The 26,148-nt window shown below is 37.6% G+C and overlaps 1 protein-coding gene, 1 long non-coding RNA gene and 1 pseudogene across 7 annotated transcripts in view; 2 read left to right on the top strand and 1 right to left on the bottom strand.

Moving 5' to 3' along the window:
- Positions 1 to 26,148, bottom strand: part of EML6 (EMAP like 6) — a 232,732-nt gene that overhangs the window by 141,839 nt on the left and 64,745 nt on the right. For 5 of the 6 annotated variants that reach the window (XR_005658225.1, XR_005658226.1, XM_039887155.1 and 2 more), the window contains exons 3-5: positions 8,089 to 8,248; positions 4,650 to 4,748; positions 1,895 to 1,963 (exon numbers count right to left, since the gene is read on the bottom strand). Coding sequence is in view for 4 of the 6 variants with exons in the window: in XM_039887155.1 (XP_039743089.1) it covers positions 1,895 to 1,963; positions 4,650 to 4,748; positions 8,089 to 8,248 (328 nt within the window). In the remaining 2 variants the exon portion in view is untranslated. The remainder of the gene's footprint in view (positions 1 to 1,894; positions 1,964 to 4,649; positions 4,749 to 8,088; positions 8,249 to 26,148) is intronic. The other variant, XM_039887154.1, reaches the window with a different exon arrangement.
- On the top strand, positions 12,456 to 13,357 carry LOC120621643 (ATP synthase subunit gamma, mitochondrial-like; annotated as a pseudogene).
- LOC120621644 (uncharacterized) overlaps positions 14,760 to 26,148 on the top strand; it is a 14,453-nt gene continuing 3,064 nt past the window's right edge. The window contains exons 1-2 of the long non-coding RNA XR_005658227.1: positions 14,760 to 14,891; positions 21,601 to 21,605. This is a non-coding gene — a long non-coding RNA (uncharacterized LOC120621644). The remainder of the gene's footprint in view (positions 14,892 to 21,600; positions 21,606 to 26,148) is intronic.

Genomic DNA, 26,148 nt, shown 5'->3' on the forward strand with positions numbered 1-26,148 from the left:
CTGAAAGACCACATTCCTTTACCCTCCACCAGAAAGGTTTGACAATACTGGGCATGCTTTAACCATAACTTTGATTAAAAACATGGTTATTTTAAAATTTTTATTTCTTAATTATTAAATGAGATTTAGCATTTTCATATGTCTATTAGCCAACAATGTTTCTATTTTTGTCAATTGTCTATGTTCTCTATCCATTCTACAATTTTGCTAGAAGTCTTTACATTTCAAGAACAAGCCAACATTCTATCTACAGCATTTGGTGCTCATAGTCTGTGGTTTGCCTCTTTTGTTGCTTGGGAGGTAGACAGGAATGTTGTAATATTTATATAGTTAAATCTATAACATTATCCTTTATTATTTCTTTCTTTGCTTTTTCATTAAGAAATGCCTTTCTCCAATTTGAGAGCAGCTAAACATTTATTTATGTATTCTAGTTATTTTATAGTTTTATAAAACACTTAACTTTAATTCATAAAGAATTATTTTAGTGTATAGTATAAAGTAATAACTTTTTTCCCCTAAGTAGTTTTAATGTCCACTAGTCAGAGATACTATTATTATGTTCTGAATTGTCAAGAGTATTAAGGTCTATTTCTCATCATTGTTTCTTTTTTATTATTATTCATTTATCCCTAACCCAGTCTTATATCATTTTATTTACTGTAACTTCATAATGTGCTTTAGTATATAGTAGCACAGATTCCTCTTAATTCTTTTTTATTCCAAAGTTCTTAGTTATTTTTCATTCTTTTATTCTTCCGCAGTAACATAAAATAATATAAATGGAAGTGCTATCAGGTAACAAAAACAAAAGCTCCAGAGATTTCCATTGAACTTGTACTAAATATAAATTAATTTGGAGAGAAATGATACATTTATAACTTTTAGACTTTGTGCCCAGAATCAAGGTTGTCTCTACATTTGCTCAGTTCTTCTTTTATATTTCTCTGTAGTAATATTCTTTTAAAAAGTCATATATTTCTTGTTATATTTATTTGTGAGCATTCTGTCATCTGTTCCTTTCTAACCATTAAGAACAATGAGAAAGATCATAAAAATTAGACTAAAAGAAGAAAAAGAACTGGGAAACAGGAGGAGTTATTGGAGGAATAATATAGGTATCTACTCTGTTCATACAGAAATGCACCATTTTTTTTTAACCAGTAAATATATTTTTTTCCATGTATACTCTATTCAAGCAAATAATCTTTACACTCTTTCATTTATGGACTATAACTAATATTATCTACAAATTTATAGAAAGAAGATCCTGGGCCATTTCCAAGGATCCAGGAGAAATTTTTGACATGTCAAAGAATGTTGATGGTGTTAATTTTGCTGTGTAACTAAATAGGAAGAAGCAAATAGCCAGAGGCAGGGCCTGGGCCACTAGTAGTATTTCAGACTGTGTAGTCTAGAGGAAGACAGAGGCATTTAAAAATCAATGGCCCGGGTAGGTTTGTACTATGTATCCCTCTCTGTCCAACACCACGAGACACCTTCCTTCTAAAAGAACATATCAACATGTCAAAAGTTTTGACATGCAATATGAATAAACATTCATTGTAATGTGAAAACTTAATTCACAAAATTAAAAATCAGAACTGTTTTAAAACAGGCAATCCTAGAAGTATTTTGCGTCTTCAGTTTATATTTAATTTACACAAAGTTTCCCTTTCAGCTGCCTGCTGAGCACTTCACTTGATTTTGGTTACACTGCATTTCTGGAGAGCCCCATCAGCTGTAGCTTGCTTCAAGATCAGAGAAGCAGGTAAGAAGGCTCTAAATTTAAGAAAAAAAATGTAAAGTCGAGCAGTTTCTCAATACCGAATTATATACATATAAATTCTTTCCATACGAGGCACCAAAAAATGTTTTAAAATAACTACTTTACCTTTATATGTTTTACTCCACAGCTAACCACTCTGTTTGGCTGATATGGATCCCAGGAAATATCAAAAATCTGTTTAAAAAATATTAAAAGTTGCTATGTTGGTCATTTATGTGTTTTGTCTTCTTTCAGACACCTGTCCAATTGCTAAGACTCTACTCTAGCACTCAGAACACAGAGTTACCTGCGCAGACCAAAAAATGGAGGATTTGGCTCTGGGGATGAGTCAGAAATTGACAACACATGTTTTATTGCCTAATGTCTACTTACCTTAGGACTGAATAGAGAAGTAATAATTAACCACAATCACTGAAAACAACATAGTGTCATATTTTTAACTTTGTCCACCTAGGATAAATTGTGATGATTTAGGATAAAGTTCTGATAAAATTTTCTATAGCTCTCCACAATGCTGATAAAATGCTTTCGAGTTAGGTTCACAATAAAAATAAAAGAATTACAAAATGCTTCATTTTAAGAAGGAAAATGTTTAATAGTCAACTATAATTCACTGTGGCCAACACTTTCTAGTAACCATAAAAGTTAATATTCCTGAACATAAGGCAGAGGCATTTATCTGGCCCTCACTTAGCTCATCTAAAATAGTTTCAATAGGCCATCATTTTAATCTGAACCAAAATACTACTATATTTTCAGTTCTCCAAGGAACTGAAAACATCTTCTAACATTATTTATCATTCTTTAAGAAAAGCTGTTTGCAGGTATTTCTATTTTCATCTTGGAAACAAGGAAGAGAAGACTCTCTGTCAGCCTTGAGGGCTGAATCACCCATGGCAATTGTGTAAAGTGCGTATGTTCCTGGCCCACCTGAGAGATTGTGATTTAGTGGGTCTGAAACTGGGTCCAGGCATCTGCATTTTTAAACAGACCACAGGAGATTCTGATGTTGTTGGTCCATGGACCACATTCTGTGAAGCTCTAATAGAAAAAAGGACACTGTCAGGGCCAGAGTTTAGACCAGAGAAAGAACTTAGGCTGCTAACTTCTCACCACATAGGAAGGGGCAATATGGACTGATCATCAGAGACGGGAGGATATATAACCTTCATGTAGGTAGAAGGAAACAATTATGGACCAGAGAGAGAGCACTGGAGAACATTCGGTCCAAGTATCAATGAGGTCCAGTAACCCATTTTAGCTATGTAGCTCAGGCAAGTCTTAGCATCTCTAATGTTAACTTCATCTTCTCTAAAATGAATGACACCTCCTCAGTTATGAGGTCAATTAAGATAATGTATATACCATCTTGTAGCCCATAAAGCACTCATACAAATGAGTGCTAGGGATTAAGAATTTTAGCCACTAAAATACTCCTGGAGTGATCATTTGCCCATAAGCAGCCAATAATAATTCATATTGGCATCAATGATGAAGGGCAAAATTGTGTGTGAAACAAATTATGGGGCCTGGGAGAACAGTGTTCTTAAAAAAAAAAATAGGCAGTATTTCATTCAAACAGTCTAGGCTCTTAAAATTACTGAGTTTTCACTATAGCATTATACTTTTTCCAATCTACTCCTAACTGGAAAGTGTACAAAACATTAACAAACCAATAGGAAATTCACATATTGATCCAATCCAATTCAACTTACTTTATAAGATATAATGGGATCACAGCATAAGCAAAAACAATAATATCCAAAATGTAAGCATTGAAAATATTTTCAACCTTTCATTAAGTACTAATATCAATTAAACACCAATAAATTAATACCAATACCTGGGGGGTAGGGCCCAGGGATCAGTAAGCTGTAAAATCTCCCTCAAGGATTCTTATGTGTTGCCAGGGGTGTGAACCACTGGGCCAGAGGGATGTTCGTCCTCTTCCAACACTAAAGTTCCATGTTGGTCATTCCTGGACTTTCTGAGGACTGAATCCTCAAGTACAATTTGCAGCAAGAACTATGGAGTCTCCTTAAAAATCACAATTCTCCCTAGATGACTGTATATTCATACACAAAAATTTTTTTACAGTTCACACTTAAACAAGAGACAGTGAACTTAATATTTAAGTAAGGCCTCATTCTACACGAACACTTATATTGTGCAGAAATACAAAACTAGGAACCAATGTAAGACAGTCATGCAAATTCATTATTTTTTTATTAGAAAATCAAGACAGTAAAGTAGCCAAATTATTTTAACCATGCAAGACACTGGAGAAATAGATTTCTTACCAGTTAATGACTATGTCTGCTCAAATTCTGTCTTGCCAGCCATGACTATATGGAATTACCATTTCTGATCACACTGACTTCAATATGAATGATAAGCAGGCCATAATTTACATTCAAGTTTCTCAAATATAACAAAGAATTACAAAGTTGTCATTATATTAATGTGAAATTCAAATATATATGCTTATAAACTTATTTTGTGAATATTACTTTCTAACAACTATTTCCATTTCTAAACAAATACATGTAAACCTTACGTATATTTTCAAATTCAATTCTATTTTGATTTTATGAAGAAGCTAAATGCCAGTTTCAGAATTTTGCTTTGCCTATGAAAAGCAGTATCAAAACATCCAATCACCAAGAGATCATTCCAACATAACTATTAATCATAAATTAATTTTTAAAAACAGTAAGTTTTTAAGTTGAATATGTAGGGAAAATCTGCATGTAGCAAATTTACTTTTAAAAGCATTACAGCTCTGAGAAGCTCTATTACAACCCGACCCTGCCCCCCAAGTTATGCAATCGCATGACTTGATCCAACAAGGTCCTCTTACCCGGTCGGAGTGGCCAGTGGCTGAGGCCAGAAGTTTTCCCTTCCTCCAGTCCCAAATGCAGACTGTGTTTTTGGCATCCAATCCCACAGAAGCTAAACGCTAAGAATAAGAACAATAATTTAATACCTAGCAGCAAGATTTCCCATTATCCATGCCTTCTTTCAACAAATGGTTACTGATTACTTACTATGGGCCAAGTGTTGAGCTTCTTATAAAAAAAAATTTGTTCAAGATCCATCTGAAATTCAAAACTAAAGCTATCACAGTAGATGACTTCCATTAGTGTATACTGCAATTCCAAAAACCTATAAGCTACAACTCTTTTGTCTTTCTTAAACATAGAAAACATGTGCAAAACCTCATGAAATCTCAGAAATAGAAGTTGAAGTCAGGGTTTAAACTTTTAAATTTAAGATCTTAATGTGAGATTTAAGAGTCTAGGATTTTAGTCTAAAAGCCTCACCAAACTGCTAAAATTAAAGGGTTTGACAAATACCTAGATGAGAAATTCCATATGAACATTATTTTTGTTCTTAATTTTCATAATTTCACAAACACTTCTAACGGATATATAATTTTAGTAAAAGTAATCTGGTACTTCATCTCCCAGTCTAAATTCTTTGAGTTCGGATCAGAACTTGTCCTCAAAAAGAAAAGAAATTTATCACATGAGTGTATACAATTTCAAAACTTTCCAAACATATATTAGGAACAATAAAATCAGAGGTTCCAGCAGGACACCACTTCCAAGGAGACAGCACTGTGTAACAGATCGAGGTCTGGACTGGGAGTAAGTAGATTTGGCTTCTTTTCTCACTTTGTAAGTAGCCAGACAGAAGACTTTGGAAAATTAACCTTAAATCTCAGTTTTCTCATCTGCAAAATAAGTGTAAAATATTTGTTGTGTACATAGTAAGGCTGTTTGAATCAGTGAAATAATGTAAGTCAAAGGGTTTTAAAAATATAGTATTATCCAAGTGAGTGTAGGTATTTCATCAAGTTTGAGTGTGTGTGTGTATGCACATGCATATATATAAAATGATAGCCATATATGGCTAAATGTACATGTGTTATGCAAAGATTGTTCAGATTTTTTCACTATATATGGCTTCCATTAAGACTATTTAGTATAATAAATATATAGTTGGAGGTTTTAAAATGTGCCCTTAAGAAAAGGGGTCTTTGCTGTCATTTTTAATTGAGTGTTCCATCAATGGAAATGATTTTAAGACATGTTGTACTTTTATCCACATAAAAAAATTCAAAGTGGGTGAATTCCATTCATCTTATTAAAAAAAAAAGTAAAAAAGCAATATACATAAACATGGACACTAAGTAAAACGCACATTTCTTGATTGAGAAAAGCCAAAAGAAATCTATTTGGCTCATTTATAGCGACAGGCCTCGTAGCTACCTGAGAAGCATTTATATTGCCTTCTGCTCCTTGAGAGGTGATGGGTTATTTGTCATTTTCTAAATATCACTCGATTCCAGCGAACTCCGTCTGGGGAATAAGGCAGACCTGAAGCAATAGGCATCAACAACCTAGGAAATCCTTCGTGGCAAGCAAATGGGAGGTTATTTTTCTCAACCAACGGTAAAGTACCATGCAGTCCACTCCTACCTGAACCCTGCAAAATGGAACCTAAAAGGAAGTAGCTAGGATTCTAACACAAAATAACATGGACAAAGGACTAAAAGTTAAAGCTGGACTTCTCTCTGTCACCTTACACTTTTCTTGTGATGCTTCAGAACAAATTTTGATAAAGAATATTTTCTAGAAACACAAAACCAAAATCAGATTAAAAAATGTGCATGTAAGTACACATCCAAGCATACATTTTACACTTGTGTATGCATATGCATTCCAACACATTCATTCAATTCAGTTAGAAGTCAATGGCTAAAAATGTGAACAAATGTCACTACCCAGCTATTTCTCTTTAGACGTAGATATACAATGGAATGCATGCATTATCCTGACTAAATTGGATGAGATTACAGAGTAGTAAAATAAAAAACATACACCAGGGGTCTACATTGTAGTGAATCTAGTTCTAGAAAGAAAAAAATGATCACTATCCTCTCAAAATAGCAGAATACACCAAGTAAGTAAACGTTAATTGTTTAAAAAGTGACTCAAACCAGGTCAAGTCCTGAGCTTCCCACAAACTCTGCTTGGTCAAGCCTCTAGGAATAATTTCACAGGCCTTTCCACAGCATGGACTTATAGAATTAACTCAGATTTGAGAAAAATTGGATTGAAGGAATTAACTGGCATAAATATGGAGGGTGAAAGAGACAAAGGGTGGCCTAGGAACATGGAGAAGGCCAGGGAAAAAAAGCACAGCTTTAGTGACAAGGGGACCTCGATGGGAGCCAGGAATGATTCCTCTACATTTGCACTCTCTTTTCTATAACATAGTAACGCATCTTGTCTGCCAAGTACTGCTGGAACCCAAAGGAAAGAGAAAATTTGTCGGGGAGCCTAGGAACACTTCGTGAAGACCTTTGAAGTGGTTTGGAAGAATGAGTCATTTTAAGGGGCAAAGAGGGTGAAAAGGGCACTTGAGGTGGAGAGGACAGCCTAAGGAAGGGTCTGGAGGTACGAAAGAACAAGGGCTGGTAGAGGGATCTTTTTGACTTGTCCTATTTAACTGCAAGGAGATAGTGAAGATAAGGCTAGAAAACCCAGTTCCCCTAGAATGCTCAGCTACAAAGTGTGGACTTCATGCAATGGGTACTCTTTTCTTGTTTTTAAACAATGCTGACACTCTTTTTCAGTTGATGAAATGTATTAGAACAGGAAATTCACTGTGTTGTGACAGGTTAAGAGGTTAATTTGTCAGGCATGACATGGATTTGGAACTGAAAGGAGAGAGAATAGGAAGGGGAGGATGTCAGAGTTACTGTAAAAAAATAAAACAGATATGAATGAATTAGTGACTGCTTAAATTGTGGGGAGTGGGTAGAGAGAAGCTGTTAGAAATTATCTGAAGGGAAAGAGTCAAAAAGAATCTTCTCAGTGAATTACTAGGAGGTGATGATATCTTTTAAAAGCAAGGGGACAAAAGTGTTGCTCAGAACTTGAGGTTTGTGAAAAAGCTTTGGTCCAACCCTTATTCCAAATTGGAGGCTAACAATGGAAGACAAGCGAAATTGCTGAGTCATGACAGACTGGATCAGCATGAGTTCATGGCTTCCTTCCTGGAGGCTTATTAACCAGATGGTGAGACTGGGGGAACCAAAATGGGCTTATCCGATGCATGGTGTCAGTGCCACAAGCTTCGAAAAGTATCAAACAGGTGAAAATTCTAAGAGGCTCACCAAGGTGAGAGACAGCACTGATAGACTTTCTAAGGCTATAGGTTATGTGTATTAGGATTCTGACTTATGAGAAGTCATTAAAAAAAAAAAAAAAATGGAAGAAGATACACACCTGTCCATCTGAGTCGAAAGCCAGGCAGGCAACTCCATGTGTATGGACATCTTTAAGAATAGACACAGTCTGGACATTATAGGAATCCCATATACATACATATGGTTCCTTCCCAACTTGGCCAGTTGCAACGAGAGTTTTATCGGGGTGTAAGGCAAGGCTGAAAAAGAAAAAGGTCTCTTTTCACATCCTCTGACTGAACAAAGTTGAAAACATTGATCATCTTTTATCCACATTTGTTTCTCATTTTAATCATCTAACAAGATACTCTCGAGTCTGAACTGTCACTTCAAGTAATTACCCAGTTGGTCTAAATATAAATGTTCAGCATTGGCAAAGAGAGGCTTAACATAGTTTAACAGTAATTCCATCTGATTTTACTCAGTTACCTTAAAAATGAGACACTATTCTAATTTTATGATTAGAAAATCTTCTATATGGTTCTATAACTGCTTTATGTCATGATATTTACTTACTGATTTTGAAAATATTACTCAGCTTTCAAATTAGCTTTTGACTTTAATTGCGGGGCGGGGAGGTAGATGCTGTCACTAGGAGAGAGTGCATCTCCCAGATGAATTAAACCTGCTTGCAGCAGCTCTGGATATCATCCTCATTAAGATTTCAGAGCATGGAGGGGTCCCAGAGTCAAGATTATGTATTTTAAATGAAATTTTCTATTTTACAGCAATCGCTGTGACACCAGGAGAACTACAAATTACTATGCTTGTGATTTGTGTAGTATTTTCCCACTGTAATCCAATCAAAATAAAATTTTGTCAAATACCAACTAGAATTTCAAGGAGTCTGTAGCAGTCAAGACGAAAAATATTATCATTCCTAGATGAGAAATCACTCTACTATTTTGAATTTATTGTGTAAAGATGTTGTGCCTTTCTAAAAATAGGTGTTAGGAATTTAAAACAAAACAAGCATATTACCTACAGGAGAAACTATCAGATGACTCTTTATGCAGTAACAAAAGTAGGGTTTTTTTTTCCCTTTTCAATTTGGCATGATTTTAAAAAGAGTATATGCTTTAGAATCAGACACCTGGATTTGTATATTGGCTGCCCCTTCCTGTCTGGTCCTTTGGACATATTACTTTATCTCTTTTGCCTCAGGTTCCTCATCTATAAAATGGAGATTCTATAGAAAAATAGGTATGAATATGGAGCATTAGCACACAAGAAGCATTCAGTGCAAGTTTCATTATCATTTCTGTAACTGGCATCAGATAGATACAACCGACATATGCGTGTCTTTATGGATACAGTGTGTCTTTCAAAAACAAACTCTGGTTCTCAGCTGGCTCTATGTATGGTCCCCCCGACCCCCAATTCTGCAGCCACCAAGTAACCTCATGGTGGCCCTCATTCCACTGTGCTCCCTTCCTGGGCCTCCCACCAAACCTAGTGCTATCTTTCACACAGGGCCTCCGAGGACCCACCTATTCCTCACACACGGGCGCTCCCAGGCTCTTGTATCCTGGTGCCCCAAGTGCAGCTTGTCTTCCCAGGAGTTCCCAGCACCCCCACTCCACAAGTCCTCAGTCCAGAGACTGCCACCAAAGCTGAAGACCCACTCTACCTGCATTCTCCAGTCGAGGCTGGGTGCTGCCCTCGGTTTTGTTTTTCTTTTTAGGCAAAAGGGGTATAGTTGGAGCCCACAGGGCATGCTTTGTGGCTTCAGCTGTGTGGGGTAGTGAGCTCAGGTCCTGAGGTAGGCGCAAGGAGAGGATGGGCATCGGGCGAGGCTCAGAGAATGGTGGTCTCAGGCCCCAGGTGCCGCTGCCACAACCGCGCCCCCCAGAGCCCTTCCTCTCGGGATCTCGGGATTTCTACAGGGGCGAGCAGAGGAGTCCCGGAGTGAGCAACACCTGCGCGCCCCAGGTGCCAGAGGCCTCTTGTCCTTGATTAGTCAGTCAGAGTCTGGCTCATACCACCTGTCAAGCAAACCCCTTTCCTCCTCGACGCTTTGCCCTCTCCTATCCGAGTCAGAATCACAGTGTAGGCCACTTCGCCCCACGGGCCACCAGTTGTTGGGGACCTGGCTCTGGCCCAAAGGCTGCACTGGGGCGGGATTGCCAGGTGCCAGAACCCGAGAGCGAACTGCAGAGACCCGCAAGTCTATCACCTTCCAGGAGGACAAAGGCGCTTGGACAGCAATGCCAGCTTCTGGCTGGGCCGCTGGGGGCTCAGTCCGACATCTGCCGAGGTCCACGGCTGCAGCAGCCCGAGCATACCATTCCACTGCACAGCCTCGGGGCCAGTCGTTCCTCCCGGCAGCAGCAGTGAGGTGTCTAGAACTTGTTCCCCAAGACCATTGCTGTCTGTTTCTGAAGGTTTTTCCCTGAAGACCAGCCTCTAGGCATTGCTCTCTTCTGACCCAGCCCAACTGCCAGTACCCGTGGGGTTAGCTGGCCTCGTCACCTCAGGAAATGTCCTTTTCTAGTGAACACCATGAGAGACGCCCGGGGCGGGGGTGGGGGCCTGGGCGAGGCTTGGTCAGAGTGGAGGAGTGTGGGGTTTCCCAGGAAGGCAAACAAGGGCTTCTGTGGCTTCAGCTCTGTAGAAGGAAGTGAGTGCGGGTCCAGGTGGAGGGGTAGGAGAGGATAGGCTAGGACGCACTGAGCATCAGCGAAGCTCAGAGAACAGGGAATCAGGCCCCAGGTGCTGCTGCCACAACCGCTCTTCCGGGGAAGCCCCATCCCTCAGGACCTCGGGAGTTCTAAGGGCCGGCACAGGAGCCCTGGGATGAGAAACACCTGGGCGCTCCGGAGCCCGGTCCCAACACCTCAGTTAGCCATCTAACAAATGCTTGTCGGAAAATGTATCCTCAGGAATCTTTAAAAGGAGTAATATAAAAAGATAACATATAAAGGCATAGCTTTTTCACAGTAGGTGAATGCTACAGGCTTTAGAACTTTTTACGGCTGTAGAACACTTTAGCTTTCAGAGCTGGTGAGAAATGACCATTAAGATATAAAAGGACCCTCCCAATCTCAATTTTGCTGAGATAATCTTTGGTACTTGATGGTACCTAGATGTCCTAGAAAATTACAAGTTGATTATGAAGTGCCATATTTGTTTCATTAAAGTAAGTGATTGGAAGCAGCCTGTGAAAACCCTATGGCAAACTGATATATTTTAGGGTCATTCGTTCATTCGTTCATTCATTAAAAAAAAAAAAAAACTTATTTAAGGACCTATGAAATGTAGTTACAACACCATGGATATATAAACAGAAAATACACTGCCTCTCTTTCAAGAAGCCACTGTAAGGAGGATAGACATGTAAACATTAATAAAATGTCTATCTATCTACCTATCTATACACGTACATATATACGAAATGACAAAGAAAGATGGAGAATGGAGTGGCCAGCTGCTCAGTACTGTAGCAAAAATATGAGTTCATATGAAAGACAAGGTGCAAAGGGCATCCACATGAAAAGACAATGGCCAGAGTCTTGCAGAGAAGAACAGGAAATGAGAAGAGTCAGACAGGCTTGGGCAGCCATGAAAGCCCCAGGCCAGGACGTTAGGGCGCTACTGACAATTTATTAGCAGAATACAACATGAACAGTTTCATATTTTAGGAAGGTAACCCCAGCATCAGTGAGGCACAGTGGGAAGGACAGACAGGTAAGGGGTGTTAGGAGAGGAAGCAGGAAGGCTAGTTAGGGACTAGGGGAGAGATACTGAAGTAAGACAGGGCTAGAGGAGATGGAGAGAATGAGTGAAGGGATATTTAAGGGGGAGTGTGAGAGAGAAAGGTTTAGGATGTTCGAGGTTAAGGAAAAGCTTGAGAGTGTCAAAGTTGACAGAAATTTTTTGCTTGGGCAACTGGGTTTATAACTCACACAGCTTGGGGTCATTAGAGTTTTAAGCCTATGAGCCTGATTTGGGGAAAAGATGGCCTTAACTCTATCCAATTTTTAGTGGGGAAACCAAGACTCCTCAGGTGAGTACCAAGCCTGGAGTCCTAAGGGCTTTGGACAAGAGGATTTGATTAGATTGTATGCTCCCTGAGGACAGGGACTATTTCTATCACTCTGTACACAGTTCCTGGTACATCATATGGCAGAGTAAGCATTAATAGAGCACTTGCTGAAGAAGGAGCAAATGATGCCAACAATCTTGGCTGCTATATTGCTTCTCCTCACTACAACTGGCAACAGGTTCTACCCACGAACTGGAAAATAAAGAGTAATGAGCATATTTCCCCTAGATGGTCAGAGACACTTTTGAGAGATAAATGAAATTTTCTTGCTGTGATCCCAGATTCTATTTAAAAGTGTTTGGGATGTCTGAGCGACCTTCAGCAGGGCCGATAGCACCATGTTTTCTCAGGTGGGTGTCGCTGGGGTCTTGGCCTGGGCCATGCAGCCACAATGGATCCAAGTTTGAAATATGGCAACTTTGAAAGATATTACCAGGCGACTAAAGTCAATCAAAAACATCCAGAAAATTACCATGTCTATGAAAATGGTAGCAGCAGCAAAATATGCCCGAGCTGAGAGGGAGCTGAAATCAGCTCGTGTGTATGGAAAAGGATCTTTGGCTCTGTATGAAAGAGCCGACACTAAGGTGCCCGAATATAAGAAGAAACACCCCCTGATCGGGGGTTCTCAGACAGAGGGCTTTGCAGCACTATCCACTCCTCCATCGCTAAACAGATGAAAAATGAGGTGGCTACACTCACAGCAGCTGGGAAAGAAGTTAACATTGTCGGAGTTAGTGATAAAATTAGGGGCATACTTCATAGGACTTATTCTGACCAGTTTCTGGTGACATTCAAAGAAGTAGGAAGAAAACTCCCTACTTTTGGAGACACGTCGGTCATTGCCCTAGAATTACTAAATTCGGGATATGAATTTGATGAAGGCTCTATCATCTTTAATCAATTCAGGTCTGTCATCTCCTACTAGACAGGAGAAAAGCCCATTTTTTCCCTTAATAGCACTGCGAGTTCTGAGAGCATGAGTATCTATGATGATATTGATGCTGACGTGCTGCGGAACTACTAAGAACACAATCTGGCCAGCATCATCTGCTATTCTCTCAAGGAGTCCATCACGAGTGAGCAGAGTGCCAGGATGACGGTCATGGACAATGCTAGCAAAAATGCTTCTGAGATGATTGACAAGTTGACTTTGACTTTCAATCACACTCGCCAAGCTGTCATCACAAAAGAGTTGATCGAAATCACCTCTGGTACTGTGGCTCTGGATTAATGAAAATCAAGTTTCGTCCTCAGACAAGAGGTAAAGGCAGAAAATCCAGCCACCTGATTTTGTTTTTATTTCATTACTGTCCTGGTCGGAAGAAATTATTGGTCCATTGTTTAAATTACCAAAGACAGCAAGATATTTGTAAATTATCTTACAATAAACAACTTAAAAAAGAAAAAAAAAGTGCTTGGGATACTTGGCAGACTCCTAGGGTTCAGAAGCACCCAGAATTTAAAATAATTTGCTGTAATAATTTCATGATTCCTGACTTTTCTCAGTTCCTTGAATAAAGTGGGGAACGAAGTAGATTTTCAACAAATCTTTAAAGAGGCCTTCAAAATAACTTATCTAAGTTACTTAATTAGCAGTGTGACCTGAAAACATCCATCATGGATCTGAAGTATTTTTATTCTAGTTATTATTTTTCTTTTCATTCATATTAAAGCCCATTAATTTATTACACTTATTAAAAAGTTCACACTGGATTTGGGGGGGCGGGGCTAGAAGTTGCTTTACATTGTTCTTTAAACTGTCTCTTCCCAGCCCATGCTATCCCATTGACTCAGATGCCTCCTTTGTCACTTGAATACATTAACAAAATTATCTATTTCTCCTTTTATAAGCCAAGAGTCTCTGACCTCACTTCTCTGACTTGGATGCAACTTGATTGCTTAAAATGACTCATAATGTTTTTATTTATCCATGTCCATTTCAAGAACAGGGAAAACAGAAAACAGCCTTAATTCACTTTGCCAACTGTTACTGTTCTAACAGCTTTCCAGAAACTTCACTCCTCTCACCTGAGTAACACAATGACATCACATCCATGTATCTTCCAGAGCACAGCAAAGTAACATTTACTTTAAAAAAAAAAAAAATTGTCATATCATTTCAACAGCACTTTTTAAATCTTGTAAGAGAGGCAGTGGAAAGCTTTACCCACTGGATTTGCAAGAGAGTAATATAAGGGATCAGTAATGAGGCAGTTGCAGAAGCACTTATTTAATAAGCACTTTTGAAGCCACCATCAAAGTATCTATTCCCTTTTCCCCACATCTGTCCATTTAGGAATTCAAGAATTTCACACAAAGTCATTTTGAACAGGATCTGCTTTCATCTAATCCTAAAACATTTTTTGAAATTCTCGTTCAGAAGCATCTAAATGGCAGGTGCATACATATATATTTTTTTCCTTATATAAAACCAAATTCACCTACTGCTCCATACTTCAAGACTGCTCTTTGCTCCTTCCGCAGAGGTGCCCTGAGCCTAAGAAGCTACCCTAACGTAATATCATTAGACCAACCAACAGATTAAAAGAGGGTGGGTTCCCTTATCCTAGTAAGGGGCCATGACGAAAAGAATCTGAATTCCTTCTCACGAGTTGCAAAATGATCAACTATTGTGTCAATAGTTGATTACAGAAGTGGAAAATTACAGAAGTGGAAAGTACTACCATTACACAAAATATCTGTTCTACTCATGTCCACTCTCCAGACACTGCCCCTCCATCCTCATTCTGCCATCGTTCTACCTCCTGACCTGTTCCATCTGAGCTCTCCAGCTGGTCCCCGATTGCCCCTCTCTCTTTCCTTGCTCTCTTCCTCCCTTCATCTCCCCAGCCACTCCACTCCTGGTAGCCTCTCCTTCTTAACCTCTGTATCCAAGCCTCCTATCCCGCCCATCCCTCCACTGCCTGATCCCTGGGTCTCCCTCAGATACCCTTCTCTCAGACAGTGCCAGGCAGGGGTGGGGCCGGGGCCAGGGTTGGGACCAAGCTCCACAGCTGTCCTTCCTCACCTTTTCTGTATAATTTAATAAAGAAATGGTCGCGCTTCAAAAAAAAAATTTTTTTTTCTGTAATTTTCTACTCTGGGCTTCCTGTCATCTTTTTCACCACATCACAGTGTTATGAGTCTTCCTGTGACTGAAAGTACTGATACAACTTACTTCTATTTTAAGTCTACCTGCCACCTGAGAGTCTGTGAATCCAAATCTTATCTTTGCTTTTCTAAGAAAACTTGCACTTTGCAAATTTTGAAAATTATTGTAGTTATAATAGCAATCATAATACTAAAACTTTTAATATTAATAATTTTTCACTGAGGGTCTCAGTACAATGAAGGTCTCTTTCCATGCCTACATTAAAAGGTTTGGAGTCATTCTGTTTTTCCTCTGGTAAACAGTTTATTGCATTGATTGTACTGTACGCATGGCAACAGAAAGGGATCAAGCTTTTAAAGAATTGCTTCTCTCTGTGTATATATAAATCTAGTTCCATGGGGGAAATCCCATCTTCTGTTACCATAGCAATAGAAAGCACTGCAGAGGACTTTCATCACCCTGAGAGAAGGAATTGATTTGTTTCTCCAGGATGCCAGGAGGGCAAAAACATTGTCTTTCTGATGTCAGATGAGATCAGGAAGACTTTCAAATATGTTGTGTGGGGAGAAGATGAGAATTAATTAGGATCATAGAAAGAGGTAGCCTTGCTTATGAGGTTAAACCAAAAAAGCTAATCAACATTAATCATTTTTGATTCCTGAAGGCAAAAATTATATCTGAGTACTTATTCTAAGAGCAACATTTACAAGATGTTCATGATTCTGACTTTACTTTTTAAGCTTTGTTTCATTTTTGCCCAGGTTGCTTCAGTGATTCTTTCAATAATAACTTTATGTTTTTTTTAAATAGTTTTCCCAGAGAAGTATAAAAGCCTTCTCCCTTCCTCTCCCCTAAAAATACCCTGAGAGAACTTTTCCAGTGTTGGAGTGCATCGGTGTAACCAGGCTGGACTGTCTGGGGCAGTGGGGAAATTTGCTACTTTCTGGGCTGAAGAGGGAGTGGCTTAACCTCAGTGGATGTTCACCTGTGAGGAAGAAAAGGCACAGGAAGGCTTATATGAACACAGTGGCCTGAAGGTAGTGCAGTCTCACACAGAGATAGCTGTGCTCCAGGCTTGGTCCCCAGGGCTGCACTTGGCACAGGAGTACAAACATTGGGACTGTGATCTCATCTGACACCAAAGCCAAAGAGAGGGCCCCACCTTCCAGGTGGGCCTGGGCAGGTTGAATGGAAGTGATAGCAATGTGGACAGACCACCAGGGTCTATTGCCATGTTCTGGGACTATGTATGTCCAAAGATACCTGTGTATTCATGGTTGAGTAGAGATCTGTCATCAATAATCTTGATGAGTGTTACATTTAATGAGAACAAATGTGGTTTTAAAAAAAATAAAGAAATGCAACATATCTTGCATGCTGAGTGTTTCCACATCTGTACGGGTATGTCACTATGTTCTGGCAATACCTAATACCATATGATAGAATGATCAAGAGAATAGTGGTTTGGCTGCCTGGGATCAAAGCAGGCAGTGGCATGCTGGAGCCAGCTTGGACTACTAGCAAGAACTGTTGAATTTTAGCAATTTCGTGACTCAGTTTTTAAACATGACCAATGTTAAAAATTAAATTACACAAACTTACAACTAAATAAATCATATTAAAAGCAAAGATAATATGTATTAAAACTCATCACTTCCTAATTATCTTACTATATTTTACTATTATCTATAGTCTTGTGATTATTTATTACTATCCTATCCATATGGTAGAAATTCCATAGAATGATGTGTTACTGCACATAGAATGATGTCACATTAGTGGTTGGAAATCAGCCATGGTGGGAATATTTATATCATGGAAATCAACAAATGCTACAAATCAGGGCTCGATTCATCATTTTGTTGACTGTCTAGACTTAAGACATAGAAGAATAAAATGCTAATAATGCAGTATAAACTTAAAAGTGTGTCATGTCTATACCTGTCACATTGTGAATAACACAAAAAATTGAGACGATATTCTTCCAATATTCAAAAAGTATCATCTAGTTCAGCAAAGAAGTCACATCATTGACAATTAAAATTCTGATAAATGTCCTGGTTGTTTCACTTTTGTCTTATTAATTTAAATGAAAATATCAACCAATATTCATGTCAGAACTACATTCACTTATCAATAATGTGAGGGACTTCTTTTCTGAACGAGATTGTAATCAAACATTCATTCCTCATCTGATTTTGTCAAATCAAGGTTGAATTGCAACCATAGGTGGGCCACAGACATAAGAGTTCAGCAAAGAATGATGGAAGTATTCTATGAGAACTGATTGGCTATGACGAATTTACAATAAAAAATATGATGTAATTTATTATTATTTGTAAATTATGTACTATACATTATATCAATAAAATTTATAACAAACTATTACTGTACATGCCTACGTTTTTTTCTCTTGGAGAGCAGGTGGTTAGATGGTTACCAGTACATCACAGAAGCATATCTCCTCTACTGACCAGCATGAGGTAGTTTCTCACTAATCACCTTCAGCAAATTTCTCAACTCCTCTGTGCCTCAGTTTCTCATCCATAAAATGGGAATAATAACAGTGCCTACCTGAAATAAGGTAGGTATTATTCAAGATTTAATAAATCCTAAAGCAGTGATTAAAACAATAGTGCTTAGTCAGCAGTAATGTAATGGCTATGTGTAGAGCCAGAAGGAAGACAGAGTAATTAGGGGGATCATTTCATAAAGTATATAAATGTCTAGCCAATGTACTGTGTACATGAAATAAATAATAAAATGCAAAAAAAAAAATGCAAAAAATAACAAATAGTGCTTAAAACACAGTAAACTCTATATAGGTGGTATTGTTATTATTAATTAACTGTCATGTGATAGAATCTGCTCAAAACAAACACACATGAAATTTACCCTTCGCCCCAGAGTACTATTATTCTAAGACAGGGAAACTCATGTACACTAGAAGTTACTGTGAACTAACCTCCAAAATTTTAAATTTAAGACTATCATATGAGAATTAAACTGATAAAAAAAGAAAAAAAAAGAAAAAGAAAAAAACATGAAATGAATGAGATTGGCTGTCTAAAGAAGTCATTCTAAGGAGAAAGTGTCCTAGGCAAGAACAGAGTTTGGAAATCTAATCCAGTCATGATTGACAGAGAATCTGGATTTAACTACTGAAATCAATCAATCTGAGTAAAATGTCAATAGAAGGGAAAGTTCTGCATGAAGCCTTTATAAAAAGGAGTCAGAATTAACAGCATCTTCCTGCAAGCAGCCTGAGGTGACCTGTGAAAATGCTTTGCTATTCACTTGACCCAGAAAACCCCACAAAATTAGGCAAATCAAAAGGGTCAAATCTTTGTGTTCATTTTAAGAACACATGAAACTGCCCAGGCCATCAAGGGTATGCATATCTGAAAAGCTACCAAGTATCTGAAGGATGCAACTTTACAGAAGCAATGTGTGCCATTCTGTTGTTACAATGGTGGAGCTGGTAGCTGTGCCAGGCCAAACAGTGGGACTGAACACGGGGTTGATGGCCTAAAAAGAGTGCTGAATGTTTTCTAGATATGCTTAAAAATGCAGAGAGTAATGCTGAACTCAAGGATTTAGATTTAGATTTTCTGGTCATTGAGCACAAACCAGATAAACAACACTCTCAAGATGTAGTGCAGAATTTGCAGAGCTCCTGGGTGGATTAACCCCTATGTGAACTCTCTCTGCCACACTGAGATGATACTTACTGGAAAAGAGCAGATTGTTCCTAAACCAGAATAGGAGGTTGCACAGAAGAAAAAGATACCCCAAAAGAAACTGAAGAAACAAAACTTATGGCCCAGGAATAAATTCAGCACCAAATAAATGCTAATAAATGTAAAAAGAATAATAATTAAGACAGCAAACTATTGATATAAGGATAGACATATAGAATGATGGAACAGAATTGAGTCCAGAAATGGACTTGCATTTATATGGTCAACTGATTTCCAACAACGGTGTTAAGGTAACTCAAAGGGGAAAGGATAGTTTTTTCAACCAACAGTGCTGGAACAACTGGACATTCATATGGGGAAAAATGAACCTCAACACTTACCTCTCATTCATAAAATTTATCTCAAATGAGTCGAGAGCTAAATGTAAGAGCTAAAACTATACAACTGATAGGGGGAAAAATGATAAAATCTTTGTGACCTTTGAAAGACAATGGTTTCTTAGAAAAGAAACAAAACGTGTGAGCCATAAGAGAAAAAAAGGTTGATAAATTGAAATTCAAAATTGAAACTACTTCTCTTTCAAAGACACCATTAGGAAAATGAAAAAGCAAGCCATAGATTGGTAAGAAAATTCCCAAAGGATTTGTACCCAGAATATATTTAAAAATGCTTACAATCCAATAGTAAGAAGACAACACAAATTAAAATATGGCCAAAAGACCTGAACATTATCAAAGACAACAAAAATCAATAAGACTGACAATACCGAGAGCTGCTGAGGATGTGGAGTAACTGGAATGCACATACATTGCTGATGGGAATGTAAAACAATAAGGCACTTTGGAAAGTTATTTGGCAGTTTCTTAAAAAGTTAAATATACACTTACAACATGACCAAGCAATTCCACTCCTAGATATTTACCCAAGAGAAATAACAGGATATATCTAAACAAAGATTTATATGCAAATGTTTATAGCAGCTTTATTTATAATAGCCAAAAACTGGAAATAACTTAATTAAATGTCCATTAACAGGTAAATGGATAAATTAATTATTGTATATTCATACCATGTAATTGTTCCCAGCAATAAGAAGAAAGAACTACTGATACCCACAACAACATGGATGAACCTCAAAAATATTATATTGAGTGATATAATCCTGGAGCATGCAGTACAATACTTGTCACTAATATCTTCATCATATAAAGTTGAGATCCAAGAGATACTGTCCATAGCTGACCCCCAAAAATAAAGGTATAAAAGTATAACTTAAAGGTACAAAAGTATATAGTAAGGGAATTAAAAACAATAAAATAACCCTTTGGGGAGGAGAAGGGAAGGTATATAAAAATAGTATATGCAGGCTACAAAGCTATATCCTCATAAACCTTAAAAGAAAGTCAATCATATCTAAAATAGATTGGTCAAAAAATAGCAACTAATCATAATGTTTCAAGATATGGAGGTAATCACCAAAAAGAACAGTCAAAAGAATTAAAAATGTTCTTTTGGAAAGTGGAATGGGGATGGAAATGGGTGGGACAAGGGCAGTTTTTCATCATAAGGCCTTCTGTAATTTTTGATTTGTGTGTCAATATTGCTTTAATATAAACATAAAAATTAGAACAAAAAATAAAGAGAAATGAAAATCGATTAACTTGTGCAAAAAAAAAAAAAGAGAGAGAGAGAGAGAGACAGTATCTGGTGGTTTAGAAGTCTTCCACAGGCAGAATGTAGAGAAGGATGTCTGATGACTGTATGTATCAGATTGATCAACCCCCAAATGTTCTCCTCAACTATAATTGTTACTGATAAAATGAATTTGATCAGCATGGCTATTCTTAGAATCCATTCTTTGAAAAAGGAGAAATACTTCCTGAAGACACCACAATGGAGTAATGAAAAGTTTCACTAATAAAAGGCGTCTATGTGAAACCCAGCTTTCTGGAGCTATTCATCTCTTTTTTATTCTTTAAGCAAGGAGCATGACTCAAGCATTGAGGGTTATATTTGGCAGAAGTCCCATTAATTTAGGATAATTAAATATGCCAGTCATGTGTTCCAGCAAGGTCTGACTAAATACTTTAGAGAAGTCATTAGTGAATCCATCTGGTCTAGTGGCTTTGCCAGATGGCAAAATGTTACTACCTCTATCTGTGCTGCTCTTGGAACATTCTACCTCTATTGTAGAACAGCATGCAGTTATTTTCAGGGCAAGTCTTAATTTGCTAGTTTACATTATCAAGGGATCTGGAAGAAGGAATCAAAGCCTAACAATTGTTACACTTTGCCAACCAAGCCACAGATTTCAAGGCCTGGTTTTCTGTTGAATTCAAAGTGATTCCATCATTTGTTTCCACAGAATGTTCTACATCACACATTTCAGATGGTACTCCATTCGTGACTAGACAGTCGGAACCACAAGGAGAGGTAACCATTTACATTTCACATCCATGAGATTATAATAATCCAACACGAGGAGAACCCTGGAAGTACCATGTGGATGGTCACCTGAAAGATCGTGCTTTTTGGAATTTTGTCTGTTGGAATTCTTTGAGAGTCAAGGTAAAAGTGCATTCCTCTAGGGGCCTACATTTGCTTCTCTGGGTACTTGGGGACACCATTGTCCTAGGGTCATTGTGTGAGGTTTTGTCAGACTACATAAGCAGTGTGAATTTGCATGTTAAGGCCATGTGAGAACCATCCTGTGATCATGAATTTTCAATATTTCATTTCCCTCTTCCTCATTAACCCCTTTATGCAAGGGAGTTGTTTTGTTTTGTTTTTCCTAGTTCACTTTGCAATATGGATCCAGGTCTTTGGGGTTCTAGCTATACCTCCATCTACAATTAGATGCCTTCTTTTGTCTCCTGTAACTTATACCTCATGAGGCCATACAAATAGAAACTCAAGAACACCAGAGTTCACAGCACATGTCCCAGAGCAAGGGCCGTCAGTATGGCTGATCTTTCTAGGTTTCAACCTTCAATTCGTCTTTGGCCTCTAAACATTCCTTGATTTATCAGCTCAGATATTAACTTTAAAATATATTTTAAATATTTTATCCAGTATTTTTAATTGTTCTCAGTGGGAAAGTTGTTGAGGTTATCTGATCTTGCACACTACTAAAACCATAAAGTCTGTCCCCTCCTTTGCAATCCCATTACTATCGCTGTGGCTTACTCTCACACCTTGTGTTTAGAAATCACTTTGTAATCCTTTACTGCACTTACCACAGTCTACCTAGAATCATAGTTAGGCCTGTTTTGAACATGTATCTCTCATGTTGTGAGCTCTACAAGGACAAATAGTCTGATTTATTGATTATTATTTCATAATACCACCATCTACCACACACACACAAGCGCGCACACTCTCATACATTTACACATGCACATTCACCCACTCACACACACTCATCCACCTACCCTCACACACAGGCTATACATGCTCTCATACACACACACACACACACACACACACACACACATACACACACTGCATAACACTGCAATCTTGCACGGGTAACACTCAATACAGGCTTAGTTAATCAAATTTAATTTTCACATCTTTTACTAGTGATGCTTAACTTATATTTGCTTATATTTACTAGTGATGCTTAACTTATATTTGCTTAACTAGATAATTGTTTTTGAGAACTCTGCGACTTCTGAATTTGGCCATAATCTGGGGTTTTGTTCAGAGTACATGTTGAGAAGCTCCTGATCTGTGCCCCTGGTTGGAGAGAGTATGTGCGATGAATAAGAATTCTGACTTTGGGGTCCTATGGACCTGCATTTGGTTTAAATCTCATTTCTACCATTTACTGTAGGAATGTAAAAAGTCAAGTTATGTCTCTGGTCCTTGATTTTCTCATCCGCTGAATGAGATAAATATAAACACATAGCACAGGATCTGGGACTTAGTGAGCACTCAATAAATAGTAGCTATAAGTGTCAAGGCCCCTCAGTATGACAACTAAAATTATTTATTACCAAGTGAACTAAATTTAAAACCTTAAATACCAAATAAGTTACTTATTTTGATTTTTAGATGTGGAAAATGAAAACTGAAATGATTATCTTTTTCTCATTCCTTCTTTTCTTGTAATCAATCATAAGCTCTAATTCTACCAGTATTTTTAAAGGATGTTAGCTACAAGAGGGCAGAGGTTTTAGTCTATTTTTTTTTTTTAATTAATGTTACTGGAACAGCATGGTGCCTGGCATCTAATGGATGCTTTATAAGTACCTGTTGAATGAGTAAATAAGTAAACACACATAGCTCCAAATATTTGAATAAGAGTAAGATGGATGAAAAAAACACATTAAAGGACATAAGAGCCTTCATGCATATAATTCTTGTCACAAACTCTGCAGATAAGAAAGATCATAAATAATGCCATTTATACTCAATAGTAACAGATCTCCCAATAATATTTATTATAAATTATCCAGAAATTCAAAATCCAATTTTTAAAAGTGCTATTCTGAGAATAATGGCATAACATTTTAATTCATAAGGTTTCACACTTTTCTAACTAAATTAGATACAAAAAAAATAATGTTTGTGATGTTAGTTTTGAAAAAATTACATATTAGATCCCTTACAATAGTTTTCACAGCAAAAAAAAAAAAACATGTTAAATAGAAATGAAGAGTCTTTGAAAGCCGAGAACACTGCAAACAAGGCTAAATCAAGTTCACTGATTTTCTTTTGTATTTTAGTTCAGTGCAAACGGTTTCTTGGGGGGAAAGAGCTTTATCTATATTCTATTATTCCACACACACACAAAAAAAGACAAGCATGCCCTCCTTAGAGCAGGGGCATGGAGTCAGGTCTTTTTCAATCCTGATGCCACATAGGGAGCCAAGCACTTATTTAAAATCAGTTACTCCTCCAGTGATGAGAATTCATGTAAGCAGCACTTCGGTGCCCAGGCTGACCTAGCCCACTTGCATTACTTCATATTCTCAGACATGTCATAGAAAATAATTTCCAACTCTAATAAGAAACTTCTAAAGAGCAGAAAGCCAGGGCTAAGTATATTGAAGGAAATAGAGTACATGAAGGATAACTCTATTCTAGCTCCTTGACCCTTAATGCGATGGGAATCCCTTATTTGCCAGCTTCTGTTCCAGAGACTTTGCACATGTGATCAAACTGAATCCCTAAGAGGGATCTAGCTGGGCTGGGGCTGAGGACCCTACTCATCTACTATCTAGAGGTAAGAAGCACCCTCTTCCTTCCCACACATCCCCCATATCTTTTTTCATACACTGAGGATTAAAAAAAAACTGCTTGGGGACCAAAAACATTGCACTCTGTCCAGAATGGTGGTTCATCCATCCATCAATCCAAATAGCTGATACTCTAGGGGTTGGAGTGAGAGTGCATGGAATGCAGGCTGTGACAAGGGCCAACAGACCCATGAGCGAATTTACCATCTCAGAGAGCAAGAGGTATGTCCTTGAGCCAGCCTCTAAGTCAATCTATGCTAGTTTCAAGAAAAATATTGAAAGCACCCTTGTGCTTTCTGAAGACAGTGATTATTTTAGGAAACGTTTAATAATGAAAAATGCCTGTAGTTTTAAAACAGATGCTCCAAAAAAAAAAAAAAATCTGGCTAAAGTGTACTCCTTAATTCAAGCCTCATTTTAATAGTATAGTGGGTGACACATTTAACATATAAGTCCTGTGCTATTTAATCCTTCTAGGAAGCAATCTGATCCCTCTTCAAACATGAAAAAAAAATAATAATAATAAAGCATAGAGTAGCTAAGTGCCTAGAATTTTCCAGTTACTGGTAGAGCTCCTGACTTCCAGATCATCAGCTCTGCTGCTAGCCTTAAAAAGGCTGGATTTCAAATGAGCAACATGTTCTCTGGAGAAAGACACCATATAAATAACCAGATTGTGAGCAAGGTATCTGAGCCAGTAACAGCCATTGTTACTCAGCACAATCTTAGGACAGAGTTGTTATTATTTTCACTTTACAGATGGAGAAACTGAGGCTCAGAATGTCTAAGCTTAGTTCATAGATTCAAGTTATCCAAATATGACTAACATGAACTTGCAAAGAATAAAGAGAAATCTTGCTCAGATCCTCTGGGCTAACAAAAGCCAGAATTTTGACCTCAAAAAAAGAAAGAAAGAAAGAAAGAAACAATTCCATAACATGTGCCAATTGGTTTGCAAGGCATTTTCACATTCATTGTTCATTTATATAATTTCTGTTGAGGATCGGAGAGTGCTGTTTAGAAAGGAGTTGGGCAAAGATTCACACTGAGTCTTACCTGATTCTGAAAATTTAGAGGTAATTAATTTTACCTTTCTAACATCAATACTAGGGATCCACAAACTTTTTCTGTAAAGGGTCAGACAGTAAATATTTTAGTCTTTGAAGGCCACAGAATCTCTGTTGCAACTACTTGACCCTGTCACGTAGTGTGAAAGCAGCCATGAACAATACATAAAGAAATGAACACATCTGTGTTCCAATAAAACTTCATTAATGGACACTGAAATTTGAAGATCATATAATTTTTATGTGTCATAAAATATTCTTCTTTATATTTTTTTCATTTAAAATGAACTTTAAATGTAAGTCCATTCTTAACGTGAGCCATACAAAAACCGATGGTCAACTGGATTTGGCCAGTGGGCTGTTGTTTGCCAACCTGAGTTATATCATCTTTCTTTAGTATCTACCAAATACCAACAGCTAATTACAAAGTCTTCTTAAAAATCTATTTTGTCAAAGAGTTATTTTACTTCTCAACACCAAATCCATGATTTTGATGATGAGAACACGGCTTATAAAAGAATTTAACTTTTTTCTTTTTATAAAATATTTCAAATATATAAATACAAATATATAGTCATATATGTGTCTATGTAAGGCATAAAATTTTAAAAAATGAACATCCATAAGCTCATCACTGAGTTTAAGAAACACATTACGAAACAATAATACTCTGGCATGACCCTCCCCAGTAACCTCTTCCTTCCACCCCATGAAAACACCACTGTCCTGAATTTTGTCTTTATCATTCCCTAATCTTTTTAATGTTTAGTTTTATTATGCATGTATGCAGGTTTGTATTTGAACTTTATTTAAATGGTGTGTTATTATATATATTCTTCTAGGACTTGCTTTCTATCACTCAACATTATAAGATTGTATCCACATCTGGTGTAGCTGTACCAAAAAGGAAGGAAGGAAGGAAGGAAGGA

Source organism: Pteropus medius, unplaced genomic scaffold, assembly GCF_902729225.1.
Source record: "Pteropus medius unplaced genomic scaffold, Ma_sr-lr_union100, whole genome shotgun sequence".
In the NCBI taxonomy this organism is placed as follows: Eukaryota; Metazoa; Chordata; class Mammalia; order Chiroptera; family Pteropodidae; genus Pteropus; species Pteropus medius.